We start from the raw sequence: 13,796 nt of genomic DNA on the forward strand, positions 1-13,796 counted from the left end.
GTCCATTCTACCGCTGAGGGAGTAGGAGGAACTGAGGGTATTATCTGGGTACACATGCCATTGTCCATGTATGACACCACACAGATTGAGAGGCATCTCAGGTCTTTTTCCACTGACCTGACCACCTTTACTAAGGAATTTGACAAACTTGATAAAATCACTCAGCGCCCTGACGAAAACCCCAGCTGTCTTCCTCTACCGCCTCATGGAGGCCTTACAGATATTTACCACCTTATACTCCACCTCCCCAGAGGGATCCCTTCTTCTGAACACCCATTTTATATCCCAATGAGCCCCCAACATACGCCACAAATTTCGAAAAATAGACACAGGTCCATAAATCCCTCCAAAAGACCTCGTTAACCTGACCATTAAGGGCTTTAATAATAGAGACGAGGAGACGCAAATCCAAAAACAGGTGAGATCAAGCCAAGGCTGAGGCCCAGAAGGAGGCCTTTGAGCTCCTAGCCACCACTCTCATGAACCCCAAACAAAATGCCGGTCCTCCAACGGAGGGTAAGCCAGGGCCTAAAACTACTCCGGGCCCATGATTCAAATGCAACAAGGGAGGGCACTGCACCAAGTCCTGCTCAAACCCTAGACCCCAATGTGCAAAAGGGAAGGCCATTGGAAATGAGACTGTAGTCTGGCCCCACCAGGTTGGACCTCAGCAAGTCCACCCTCTGGATCCAGTATGGGGATCCCATACCTCCTGGGACTGGCCACTGAACACTGAAGCTGCCCAAGCCCTGACAAGGCCCCACAGACTTACATCACCAGGACACAGCCTCAGGAAGGATTGTGGCAGCAGGTAAGCCAATCTCCTTTTAATTGACACTGGGGCCACTTGTCCCTGCCTCAGTCTCTATTATCGGGGTTGACAGACTAATCTCACAGCCATAGCCACCTCACTCTACACTGCATCTTAGTAAAGACCCCCTTTATTGATTCTTTTCTCATCGTAGTTCAGTGCCCAACCAGGGCTACCTGGCATCCCCCCATAAAGCCCAGTATCCCTAACAACAGTCACCTACCTCAGTTTCACTCTCACCCCACAAAGCCGAGTCATTACTGTGGACCCTAAACGTCTTATCTCCTCCATGACTGTCCCCTCCTCTAGATAAGAAATATTCTCCTTTCTTGGGCTGGTTGGGAACTCTCCCCTCTGGTTCCCAACTTTACTCATCTCACAAATCCCCTCTAATGATGCAGCGAAGGGATCCTTCACTGAGCCATTAGATCGCAAGGCCAGCATTCTCACCCCCTTAAATGCTCTGAAAACTGCTCTCACCTCAGCACCTTCTCACAACACCACCCCCTTTTTTCTTTACTGCAAAACTGCACTTAGTTAACAGTCCTGCTTCTATCAGAAGCTGAACTCATTATCACCCAAACCTTAGCACGTTATCTCTAAGGAAAAATGTGGCAGTTTTAAATCCAAGCGGCTAGAGGCCTGGAAACAGCTGCTGAGCCTGCTCCCTCCCCTCACCACACACCAGCCTTTTCTCCAGCCTCATATGCCTATGCATAATTTTCCAAAGTCTTCGGTAACTTAAAGACTTTGAAGCATTGCTGGGCTAAATGACAAACATCTAAATATTTTTAAATAGCATAAAATGCTGAAACATTCATTGCTAGATAAGCTTTAATTCACTGCTCTTACTTTTTATTACAGAAGGTCTCTTGTACTTTGATAAATATTTATTTTCTTGACAGTAAGACTGTATTTAAAGTGTGTTTGTTGTTGTTTTTTTTGTTGTTTTTTTTTTTTTTTGGTGGTATAGCAAAGGTGGAAATTTATTGAAGAACAAGTACAGACTCGCGCGTGGGGAGAGGGAAAGAATCTCACAGCATAGACTCCCACGTGGGGAGGGGGAAAGGGTCCCCTAAAGTGTGTTCTTAAATGTAAATGCTGGTTGCTTACTTTTTTTTGCTATAGCTGGTTACTTGGGAATGGGTAGAAGTTTTGTGTTGTCCAGTGAGCCAGAACTTGATCACCCTTGATGTCCCAAGGGACCCCTTCTCTCCTAGGAAGCTAAAGCAGTTCCAGCAGGCTCTCTCCTGTTGCTTAAGTCCTTATAACTGAGCCTAGACTTTCTTTATTTCCACCGCTCATTCACAGTCCTTGACACTATCATTGAAACCTCAACAGGTCTTCCTGCTTGGTATTCAGGCACTTCTCTCCCCTTTTCTAGCCTTCTTAAAAGTCATACACTGCAGCCCTAACTGGTTTTGCTAAGTGGATCGAGTGTCAGCCTGCAGACTGAAGGGTCCCAGGTTCGCTTCTGGTCAAGGGCATGTACCAGGTTGTGGGCACATCCACAGTAGTGGGTGTGCAGGAGGCAGCTGATCTATGTTTCTCTCTCATGGATGTTTCTAACTCTGTATCTCTCTCCCTTCCTCTCTGTAAAAAATCAATAAAAAATATTTTTAAAAAGTCATACACACGTAAAGGACACCAAGTCGGGAATGATCCCGTAATACAGGGAAATTACGAAGCAGACCAGGAGGCCAAGGCAGTGGCTCAGAGGAAGCCTCCATCTCCCCAACTCTTAACTATACCCTATCTAACACCCTAATACACTCCAGAGGAACCTCAGTCTCTACTAGATCTTGGGGCTCCTCAGGAATATTCAGGGTTAAAATTTCAGGGACAATATATCCTTCCCCAGGAATAGGCCCTTGATACCTTATGGGCTATCTACAATTCTCTACCTATAGGATACATTTACAACTCCTAAAACCCCACATCACATGTCCTAGCCTACTGCAAGGTATCACCAAAACCTGTTCTACTTTTTACTCGGTATCTCCCCAAGGACAGGTTAGTTAGACCTACTTTCCCCACTCATTAGTCAAGGGGCCAAATCCCTGGACCAGACTGGCAGATTGACTTCACTCACAGGTTGCTATTAAAAAAACACACAAATATCTCTTAACCTTAGATACATCTCAGGCTGGGTAGAAGCATTCCCCTCACTAGGTCTGAAAAGTCCTCCGAGGTCACTCCAACTCTCATTCAGCATATCATTCCCAGATTCAGCCTACCCACCTCATTACAACCAGATAATGGGCCGGCTTTCCTATCTCCAATGACTCAACAGGACTCCTCCACTCTAAACATCTAGTGGAACTTACACACCCGCCCCCCTCCCACCCAGCCCAAATCTTCAGGCAAGGTACAACAGGCAAATTCCTTAATTAAGTCACAACTAACTAAATTAACTCTCCAAACTAAAGAACCTTAAACTACTCTCCTACCTCTAGCCTTTATGTACTTCAGGTCAATGCCCCACACACACTCCTTTCTTAGTCCCTTTGAACTCATGTATGAAAGACCCTTCTCATTAGGAAACTTCCCTTCCACAGGGACCCCTAGGAGACTGTGTCCCCATTTTTTAAAAATATATTTTTATTGATTTCAGAGAGGAAGGGAGAGGGGAGAGAGAGCTAGAAACATCAATGATGAAAGAGAATCATGGATCAGCTGTCTCCTGCAGGCCCCCGACTGGGGATTGAACTAGCAACCCCGGGCATGTGCCCTTGACCGAAATTGAACCTGGGACCATGCAGTCCACAGGCTAAAGCTCTAGCCACTGAGCCAAACAAGCTAGGGCTGTGTCCCCATTTTAAATCTCATCTGACAATTACTGAGAGAGCGTGCTGATCAGGTCCTCCCTCGACCTTTTACAGGAGACAGTCCCCCTGCTCTTCTACAGCCAGGGGACTGGGACCTCCTAAAGGAAATCCATCCATCAGTAATTTACAGCCCTGATGGCAAAGCCGTTATCAGGTACTCTTAACTGCCCCAGTTGCAGTTAAACTATCAGGGCATACCCCATGGTTCCTCCTTTCCCAGATCACCTCCATCCCCTAAGTATTACAGCCACCAGATGGGGCCCAGCAAACTCCATCTTACCAACATCCCAAAGGAAGAGGACAAATGAGTGAGCACCCCTGCACGTGCCCCCTCTGTACTGACCCAACCAACCCTGACTTCCCGGGAAGCCCACCTCCTCTCCCAGTACAAATCCTACAGGTCCTAGCTATTGCCCCTCTCCCTTTGCATCAGGATTCTCGCCTTTCTATGGGACACCCCTCTACAAGGGGACTTCCATTCCTATGAGATGAGATTTCCTTCTTTCTAGGTCCCAAACATACCCTTTCCCCTCCTTGGGACAATCCTGGCCCTAGAAGTGGGGATTAGCTCTCCTTCTCATCCTATTCCAACCCTTCTCTCCTACTCCTATAAGGAACTTTATCATCTCCACTCATCTCCAATGAACACTTACCCATTCCCTCCTAAACCAGACCAATCCAACCTTTGCCAGGGTTTGCTGGCTCTGCCTTTCCCTCTCCTCTTCAGCGTATACCACCACCCCTATCCCAATCAAAAGATGGAATCAGGCAAAAATCACTCTAGCTTATCAGAAGGAAAAGGAAACTATCTTTCTCAAAAAGGCAGACCCCCTTCTAGGTAATTATCCTACAGCCCAGGCAAATCAGGCCTCCCTTCTTTTCCGTGCTTATATTCTATCTCTTACTAAGGTAGCTCCTTCCTCCTTCCCAGTCACAGGTCCTATCACTCCACACACCCCACTAATCGCCCAAGCCCCTATATGCTTTACAAGGCAGTATAACAATAGGCCATCTCCCATCATCAGCTTGCAACACCACAGTTAACCTAGAACTACCAAATGGCCATTGGTCCCAGTGGGTTGACTACCAGGTCTCCCTGGAAGCCAATGGTTATTTCCTATAGCCGGACTGTTTTACTTCTTATCCAACCATCCAGGCCACAGGCTTCTAACTGCTTCTTTCCTTCCCTTTCCCTTTTTCATTGGATAACAGCCCATTCTAGCATTCCTGCCACTTTCACTGCAATAGACTCAACCACTCACCTGTCACCCCTTATTGGTAATGCCCTGGTGACTACCCTCTCAGCTTGGTACTCAGAACTGGGAAAAGGAACCTCATATCCTTTAGTCCACCTCTTATCTCTATACCTTTCAGCTTGTCTCCATGATCAGGGATTTTTCTTCCTCTGTGGGGAAAACACACACATACATCTGCCTCCTGATCAACTGCACAGGAACCTGTACTCTCCTCTATCTCTCACCCAATGTGAATGTGGCCCCCAATAATCAGTCTGTAGCCCATCGTATCCTACACAAAAGGGCAGCCCAGATAATCCCTCTCCTCCTAACCCTCGGCATCCCAGAAGGGGCTGGAACTGCCATAGGGAGCTTAACCACTGCTCTACCTATTTTGAAATCTTGTCTCAGGACCTATCAGAAAGCTGTGGATGCACAGCAAGGGGCAAAACTGGGAAAGCAAGAACCTCACCCACAGGGTAACCTATCCTCCCCTTTCATATTACTGGTCAGGCAACTTAGTCCCCTGAGCTTTCCCTCCCTAAAGATAACATTTAGGCCTCAGCTGTATTTCAGCTCCAGGCCCAGAAGCAGCCAAACCAGACAAGTGAGGCTGTGGCAACCCCAGGACCAGCTTTTTCCTCCCAAGTCACTCAACAGGACCATTTTGAGCCTTCAAACTACTCATCAGTTTGGAATTTTTTATCGTTTTTGGGCAGCTTGGGATTTGGGATGAAGGTGATCTGGGAAAGGTGGTATATGTTGAAGAGGAGAGGGAATCATTGACCAGTCATTGACCAGTATCTCAGGGAAATCATGCTACTGTGACCCCTCGTCCAGCCAACGCCTATCAAAGTCTATTCCCCTGTGATCTCGACGTCCCCCCTCAGCAGGAAGTCAAAATGGAAGATAGGACCTCCCTCCCTATTCCATAAAACAAAAAGGCTGGAATGTTAGGTCTGATCAAATAATTGAATCAATACCCTCTCCCTTGGTTACTGACCTTTAGGCCACGTCACACTGGGCCTTCCACTTGCTTAGACTACATTACACTTGCTAAGACCATTATCTCTCCCCTCCAGAGTTTCCCCGAATCTGTACTGCACAGAGAATTCTCCACCCAAAAAAGCCCACCTGGAGTCCTTTAAAAACCTCTGACTCCCCGTCTTTTAGGGCTGGCGCCATTTGGGGGCTCAGCCCATTTGGTCTCCAGATGATCTTATCCTATCTAATAAAAGAGTAATATGCAAATTGACCATCACTCCAACATACAAGATGGCTGCCCCATGTGGTCAAATATAGCTGCCCCCATGTGGACACAAGATGGCCACCACAAGATGGCCAGCAGGGGAGGGCAGTTGGGAGGGACCAGGCCTGCAAGGGAGGGCAGTTGGGGGCGATCAAGCCTGCAGGGGAGGGCAGTTAGGGGTGACCAGGCTGGCAGTGGAAGAAAGTTGGGGGAGACCGGTTGTGCAGGGAAGGGCAGTTGAGGGGGACCAAGGCCTGCAGGGAAGAGCAGTTGAGGGGGAACAGGCCTGCAGGGGAGGGCAGTTGGGGGGCCAGGCCCCCAGGGTAGGTCAGTTGGGGGGGACCAGGCCTTCAGGGGAGGACATTTGGGGGGACCCAGGCCTGCAGGGAGGGCAGTTGGAGGGGGACCAGACTAGCAGGGAAGAGCAGTTAGGGGTGATGAGGCTGGCAGGGAAGGGCAGTTAGAGGTGACAGGGTTGGCAAGGGAGGGTAGTTGGGGTGGACCAGGCCTCCAGGGGAGGGCAGTTGGGGGCAACCAAGCTGGCAGGGGAGGGCAGTTAGGGTTAACCAGGTCGGCAGGGAAGGGCAGTTAGGGGCTATCGGGCTTGCAGGGGAACAGTTAGGCATCAATGAGGCTGTCAGGGGAGTGGTTAGGGGGTGATCAGGCTGGCAGGCAGAAGCAATTAGGGGCAATCAGGAAGGTAGGCAGGTAAGCAGTTGGGAGCCAGCAGTCCTGGATTGTGAGAGGGATGTCCCAGATTGAAGAGGGTGCAGGCTGGGCTGAGGGACACACTCCCTGTACACAAATTTCATGCACTGGGCCTCTAGCCTATTTATATATCTATATCTATATCTATATCTATATCTATATCTATATCTATATCTATATCTATCTCTATCTCTATCTCTATCTCTATCTCTATCTCTATCTATCTATCTATCTATCTATCTATCTATCTATCTAAGGCTAAGCAACCATCGCATCCAAAACCACCAAACGGATGACCAAACAGGCTGCTTGGGGCAACCTGGCCAGCAGAGGGTTAGTGAGGGGCAACAAAATGACCTAGCAGTAGGCTGCGTGGGGCAACCTGGACGACAGGGTGGGCAGTGAGGGGTGACCAGGCTGGCAGAGGGGGGCAGTGAGGAGCAACCAGACCAGCAGGGAGTGCAGTTGGGGGCAACCAGGCTGGCAGAGGGGGGCAATTTCGGGCAACCAGGCTGGCAGGGGGGGCATTTGGGGGTAACCAAGCAGGCGGGGGGGGGCATTTCAGGGTGACCTGGTTGGCAGGGGTGGGCAGTGAGAGATGACCAGGCTGGCAGAGGGGGGCAGTGAGGGGCAACCAGACCAGCAGGGGGGCAGTCGGGGGCAACCGGGCTGGCAGGGGGGCAGTTAGGGGTAATCAGGCTTGCAGGCAGAGGCAGGGTTGATCAGGCTGGCAGGGGGGGCAGTTAGAGGCCATCAGGCAGGCGTGCAGGTGAGCATTTAGGAGCCAGCAGTCCCAGATTGTGAGGGGGATGTCTGATTGCCGGTTTCGGCCTGATCGGGTCGAAACCGGCAGTCGGACATCCCCCGAGGGGTCCCGGATTGAGAGGGTGCAGGCTGGGCTGTGGGGACCCCCTCCCGCCATGCACGAATTTCATGCATCGGGCCTCTAGTAAATTTATAATCCCTTACCACTTTGGCCTCATGTGTTCCTCCTGCGGCAACCTTAACATGGTGTCTCCCAGAAACAGGCCTACCTTACCATCTCTGTCATGTTTGGTCGCTGAGCTGTGAAAGCAGCAAGGCCTTGGCACAGGTGCAGGGCTGCACTTCAGAGCACGCAGCTGGGCTCCTGGGTCAATTAAGCTCCTTGTTGTGCGGGTCGTGAGGTGCAGTCTCAGAGCCACCTCATCACCCAGCCAGGGGCAGAGCTGGAATTCAGACAGGTCCTTTGGTTCCAGAGGCTAGAGCACAACCACTGCACTAAGAAGGCATCTCTCAGGGCTGCAGAGGCTGCAGCAAGTGCTCCTCTCTCATGTGGGCGATGGATATGGAGGTTGGCCAGACTGGTAAGAGCCATCAGGCTCCTCTAAGGAGTGGGCTCTTCCTTCTCCAGCAGGTAGTGTTCAGTAAACACACTGCAGTGACGGAGTCTGCTTTTCTGGCTACGGCAGGCACAGGCTAGGTCCAAGTAGCTTTGAAACCATCATCCATGTTTTCAAACAAGAATAAGAAAATAACTGCTTGACTTGGGCGGTTTGTGGGGACCAACCCCATTCTTGCCACCCCTCTTTGGTCCGAGTTTCCAGGGGCCCTAGACCTCCCCCACCGGGGCCTCCACCACTGGCTCCAGCAGAGTTGGGGCTGTTCCCAGCCTCAGGGACAAAGGTAGAGGCACTTAGAGGTCCCAGACCCATTCCTGGGGCCTGTCCCACCTGTGGACCCTCACCTGCTGCCTTCCCCTACCCTGCTCCCCCCCCCCCCTGACCCTCCCTGCTTCTCCCGCCCTGTGCCCTGGAAGCCCAGGTCCCGGGCCCCACCCGGCAGCAGCACAGCAGGGAAACTGTATCTCCCCTTTTGCAAAGAACTTAAATAATTAATTCATTTGTCGTAGGTTTGTTATATATGGCTCCCATTAGGTTCATGTACATTCCCTCTAATCCCACTTCGCTGTTAATTTTATTCATAAATGAATGCTGAATTTTGTCAATTGCTTTTTTTGTATTCATTGTGATGATTGTGGGATTTTTTTGGTTATTGTTCATGTGGTGTATCAGGTGATTGATTTGAGAATATTGAACCTATCTTGCACCTGGGAATAAATCCCAGTTGACCATGATATATGATATTTTTAATATATTGCTGGATTGGTTTGTTACTATTTTGTTGACAATTTTAGCATTTATGTTCATTAGAGATATTGGCCTATTTTGCAATCAGGCTAATGCTGACCTCATAAATGGAGTTTGGGATCAATCCATCCATTCTCTTGAATTTTATGGAATAGTTTGAGAAGGATAGGTATTAATTCTTTTTTTATTTTTTTAAAATATATTTTATTGATTTTTCACAGAGAGGAAGGGAGAGGGACAAGAGTTAGAAACATTGATGGGAGAGAAACATCGATCAGCTGCCTCCTGCACGCCCCGCACTGGGGATGTGCCCGCAACCAAGGTACATGCCCTTGACCGGAATCGAACCTGGGACCCTTCAGTACGCAGGCCGATGCCCCATCCACTGAGCCCCATCCAAAAAAGACTTAATTCTTTTCTTAAATTTGGTGACTTTACCTGTGAAGCCATTCAGTCCAGGGCTTTTGTTTGTTGGGACTATTTTTAAAAATATATTTTATTGATTTTTTATAGAGAGGAAAGGAGAGGGAGAGGGATAGAGAGTTAGAAGCATCAATGAGAGAGAAACATAGATTCAGCTGCCTCCTACACACTCCCTACTGGGGATGTGCCTGCAACCAAGATACATGCCCTTGACCGGAATCGAACCTGGGACCCTTCAGTCTGCAGGCCAACGCTCTATCTACTAAGCCAAACCGGTTAGGGCTGTTGGGACTTTTTGATTACTGATTCAATTTTATTAGTAATTATATGTCTATTCAGATTTCATGTTTCTTCTTACTCAGTCTTGTAAGATTGTATGTTTCTTGGAATTTATCCTTTTTTTCTAATTTTCAAATTTGTTGGCATATCATTATTCATGGTATTTTCTTATAAAATTTTTTGTATTTCTGCGGCTTCATTGACACTTACCTTCTTTCATTTCTGATTTTATGTATTTGGGTCCTAACCTTTTTTTTTATGACCGTAGTTAAAATTTCATTAATTTTGTGTATGTTTTTCCCCCAAAACCTAGCTCTTGGTTTCATTGATCTTTTAAAAAATATATTTTCTTCTTCTTCTTTTATTTTTTTAAAGTATTTTTTTTATTGATTTCAGATAAGGAGAGAGAGCTAGAAACATCAATGATGAGCCTTAGCTGGTTGGGCTCAGTGGATAGAGCATCGGACTGTGGACCAAAGGGTCCGGGGTTCGATTCTGGTCAGGGGCAAATACCTTGGTTACAGGCTACTCCCCGGCCCAGGCCCTGGTCAGAGCTTGTGCAGGAGGCAACCAATTAATATGTTTCTCTCTCATTGATATTTCTCTCTGTCTTTCACTCTCTCTTCCACTCTCCCTAAAAATCATGGGAAAGATATCTTCAGGTGAGGATTGAAAGAACAAGGCAAAAAATGGGACACATGTAATACTTTCAACAACAAAGAATTACTATTATTAAAAAAAAAAAAAGAAACATCAATGATGAGAGAGAATCATTGATTGGCTGCCTCCTGCATGCCCCCTACTGGGAATCAAGCCTGCAACCTAGGCATGTGCCCTTGTTCAGAATCTTACCTGGGACCCTTTAGTCCTCAGGCTGACAGTCTACCAACTGAGCAAAACCGGCTAGGGTTCATTGACCTTTTATATTTTTTTAGACCCTCTTTTATTGTTCCTTATTTATTTATTTATTATTTAAAATATATTTTTATTGATTTTAGAAAGAAAGGAGAGGGAGAGATTGAAACATCAATGATGAGTGAGAATCATTGACCGGCTGCCTCCTGCAACCCCCCTGCTCCAGATCGAGCCCATAACCCATGTATGTGCCCTTGACCGGAATCAATCCTGGGACCCTTCAGTCCCCACGCCGACGCTCTATCCACTGAGCCAAACCGGCTAAGACACTCATTTATTTTTTAAAGTAAGATTTATTGAGGAAGAGATAGGGGAAGAGAGAGAGGGAGAAACATAGATCTGCTACCTCCTGCATGCCCCCGCTTGGGTTCAAGACCCAGCAACCTGGCATGTGCCCTGATTGGGAATCGAACCAGGGACCTCTTGGTATATGGATTGATGCTTAAACATTGAGTCACAGTGGCTGGGCTACTCATTTCTTTACTATGTCCTTTAATTGTGCTTAATTTGTTGTTATTTTTCTAGTTTCTTTAGGTGTAAGGTTAGATTTTTAAATTGAGATTTACTTGTTTATTAGCTTTGCCTATAGTGCTATAAATTTTTCTATTAGAACTGCTTTGGCTGTATACCCTAGATATGGGGTCATTGTCTTCTCATTTTCATTTGCCTTAAGGTGTCTTTTGATTTTTTCCCTTGATCTCTGTGTTAACCGTTCATTGTTTAGTAGAGTACTATTTAGCCTTCATGTGTTTGTTGTTTTCAGTTTTTTTTCCTGTAGTTGATTTCTACTTTTATCCCATTGTCATTTGTGAACATTCTTGATATGATTTCAAATTTTGTAAATTTATGAAGACTTATTTTGTGGCCCAACAGGTGGTATGTCCTGGAAAATGTTCCATATGCCCGTGAAAAGAATGTATACTCTGTTGCTTTGGGGTAAAATGTTCTATGTAAATCAATTAAAACTATCGCATCTATTGTGTCACTTAAGACCTCTGTTTCCCTGTTTACTTTCTGTCTGGGTGATTTATCCATTGATTTCAATGGAATGTAAAGTATCTTACTAATACTGTCTTACTGTCAATATCTCAATTTATGCGCCCCCCCCCTTCCTCGCTTTCTATAGCATTTAGGTGCTTCTATGTTAGCTGCATAAAAGTTTCCAAGGGTTATATTTTTTGTTGTTGGATTGATCACTTTATCATTATGAAATGTCATTCTTGGTCTCTTGTGGTAAAATCTATTTTGTCTGATATAAGTATTACTATCCTTTTCCATCTCTTTACTTTTAGGTAGTGTGTTTCTTTCAATCTCAAGTGAGTCTCTTGTAGGTAGCATATATATGTTTTTTTAAAAATTCATTTAGCCATCCTATGCCTTTTGATAGGAGCATTCAAAACATTTACATTTAAAGTAATTATTGATAGGAATGTTGTTATTACCATTTTGTTATTCGTATTTTTATTTATTTTTTAAAGGAAGTCCCTTTGAAGCATAGTGGACCCTCCTTTGGAAAAACTGCTGTTTGAACTACTCTGTTATTCTTAGTCTCTTATTCTGTAGGTCAACTCTGTTATTTTTTAGGCTGTAAAATAACTTTGTTTTTGGCTTGAATAATAGAAAAGATAAACTTGACTATCTGACTTTGCAAGCTAGCCATCTAAAGGGGCTGATACACTGATACTGATAATAATTCCCATATTCTGCCAAGTGTTTGTTCATTCAAGGTTACAGGTGTCTACATAGATATGATATGTACTCAAAGTTACAAGTGGTCTGTATAGATATGACAGGTGTTTGTTAGTTATGATATATACTCAAGGTTACAAGCTGTCATTGATTCTTCCACTACTGCTTCAAACACCATGTCTATATTTCAGTCAGACCACAAGGAAAAATATTTTTAGGTACAAACAAATATCTGTCTTTCCGCCATTTAAAGGTATGTCATGCTTTCTACCCCAAAAAGGATCCATTGCTTCCTTATTTTCACTCAGATATAAGAGATGCTGGAGTGCAACTTGGGAGTTCTCCAGTGAACACTGAGACTGGCTCCCACACATGAAGGAAAAGGAAAGACCAAAGGAAGAGACAGACCACTCCAGATTTTTAAGTGGCCGTTCTAATAAGCAAAGGAACTTGCATTCCAGGGAGGTCTTGGGTGGCTATTAGAGCAGCAGACCACCACACTGCCCCCCAGAATCTTCAAAGTTTACCTAGAAGCCTTCACTGGGTCACCCAGTCAGATGGGGTCAGCAACACCTTCTTCTCTCAAACTTCCGTCCTTGAAATGGCCCTTAGTTCTCCATCAGTGGGCAGAACATATATCCCAAGGACAGGGGTGGGAGGAAGGAATCTGATTGCCCAGTTATATCTCATTGGTTGACCAGCTGTGGCATCTTCTCAGTGACCCTCCCACAGAGCAGCTGCTTGACCCATGTGTAACTCTTTCCATTAGAGCCATATGCCAAGGCTACGGGGAAAATCTCTCTTTACATACAAGGAACTCCTTGTGCCTTCTCAGTGGAGCTCTTTGATGAAAAGATCATCTTGTAGGGTGAGTCTGGAGACCTCATGGTTTCCATGGTGCAGGTGGATACAGCAACACTAAGTCTATTCCGGCCCTTGTGTTTGCCATGATGGAGACTACAGGAACCACCTCCTCTTACCCCCTAATGTATCACCAATGGATTTCATGTAACCCACTTGGATCTTCTCTTCTGATTGTGATATATAAAACTAGAGGACTGATGCATGAAATTCCTGCAAGAGTAGGCCTTCCTTTCCCCGGCTGCCTGCACCAGCTTCCCTCTGCACCCAGCACCCGGGATCTGGGCTTCCCTCTGGTTGCCTGCAGGACCTAGGATCTGGGCTTCCCTCTCAGCCCCAGCTTCCTACTGAAGGACATCTGGTCTTATTAGCATATTACACTTTTATTATTATTACTAATGGCCTGGTTCACGAATTCGTGCAGGGGGGGGGGTTCCTTAGCCCAGCCGTCACCCTCTCCAATCTGGGACCCCTTGAAGGATGTCCTACTGCCAGTTTACAGGGATCGGGCCTAAACTGGCAGTCAGACATCCCTCTCGCAATCCGGGACTGCTGGCTCCTAACCGTTCACCTGCCTGCCTGCCTGCCTGATTGCCCCTAACCACTCTGCCTGCCAGTCTGCTCGCCCCCCCTTGACCTCCCTGACAGCCTGATAACCCACAACTGCCC

General features: G+C 46.7%; 1 protein-coding gene across 1 annotated transcript in view; it reads left to right on the forward strand.

Moving 5' to 3' along the window:
- LOC307100248 (uncharacterized protein) overlaps window positions 1-13,796 on the forward strand; it is a gene marked incomplete at its 3' end in the record, with an annotated part of 127,214 nt that overhangs the window by 97,317 nt on the left and 16,101 nt on the right. The window contains exon 9 of the mRNA XM_079772636.1: window positions 354-418. Within this exon, the coding sequence (XP_079628762.1) occupies window positions 354-418 (65 nt within the window). The remainder of the gene's footprint in view (window positions 1-353; window positions 419-13,796) is intronic.

Source organism: Cnephaeus nilssonii, assembly GCF_951640355.1.
Source record: "Cnephaeus nilssonii genome assembly, chromosome: 5".
Taxonomy (NCBI): domain Eukaryota; kingdom Metazoa; phylum Chordata; class Mammalia; order Chiroptera; family Vespertilionidae; genus Cnephaeus; species Cnephaeus nilssonii.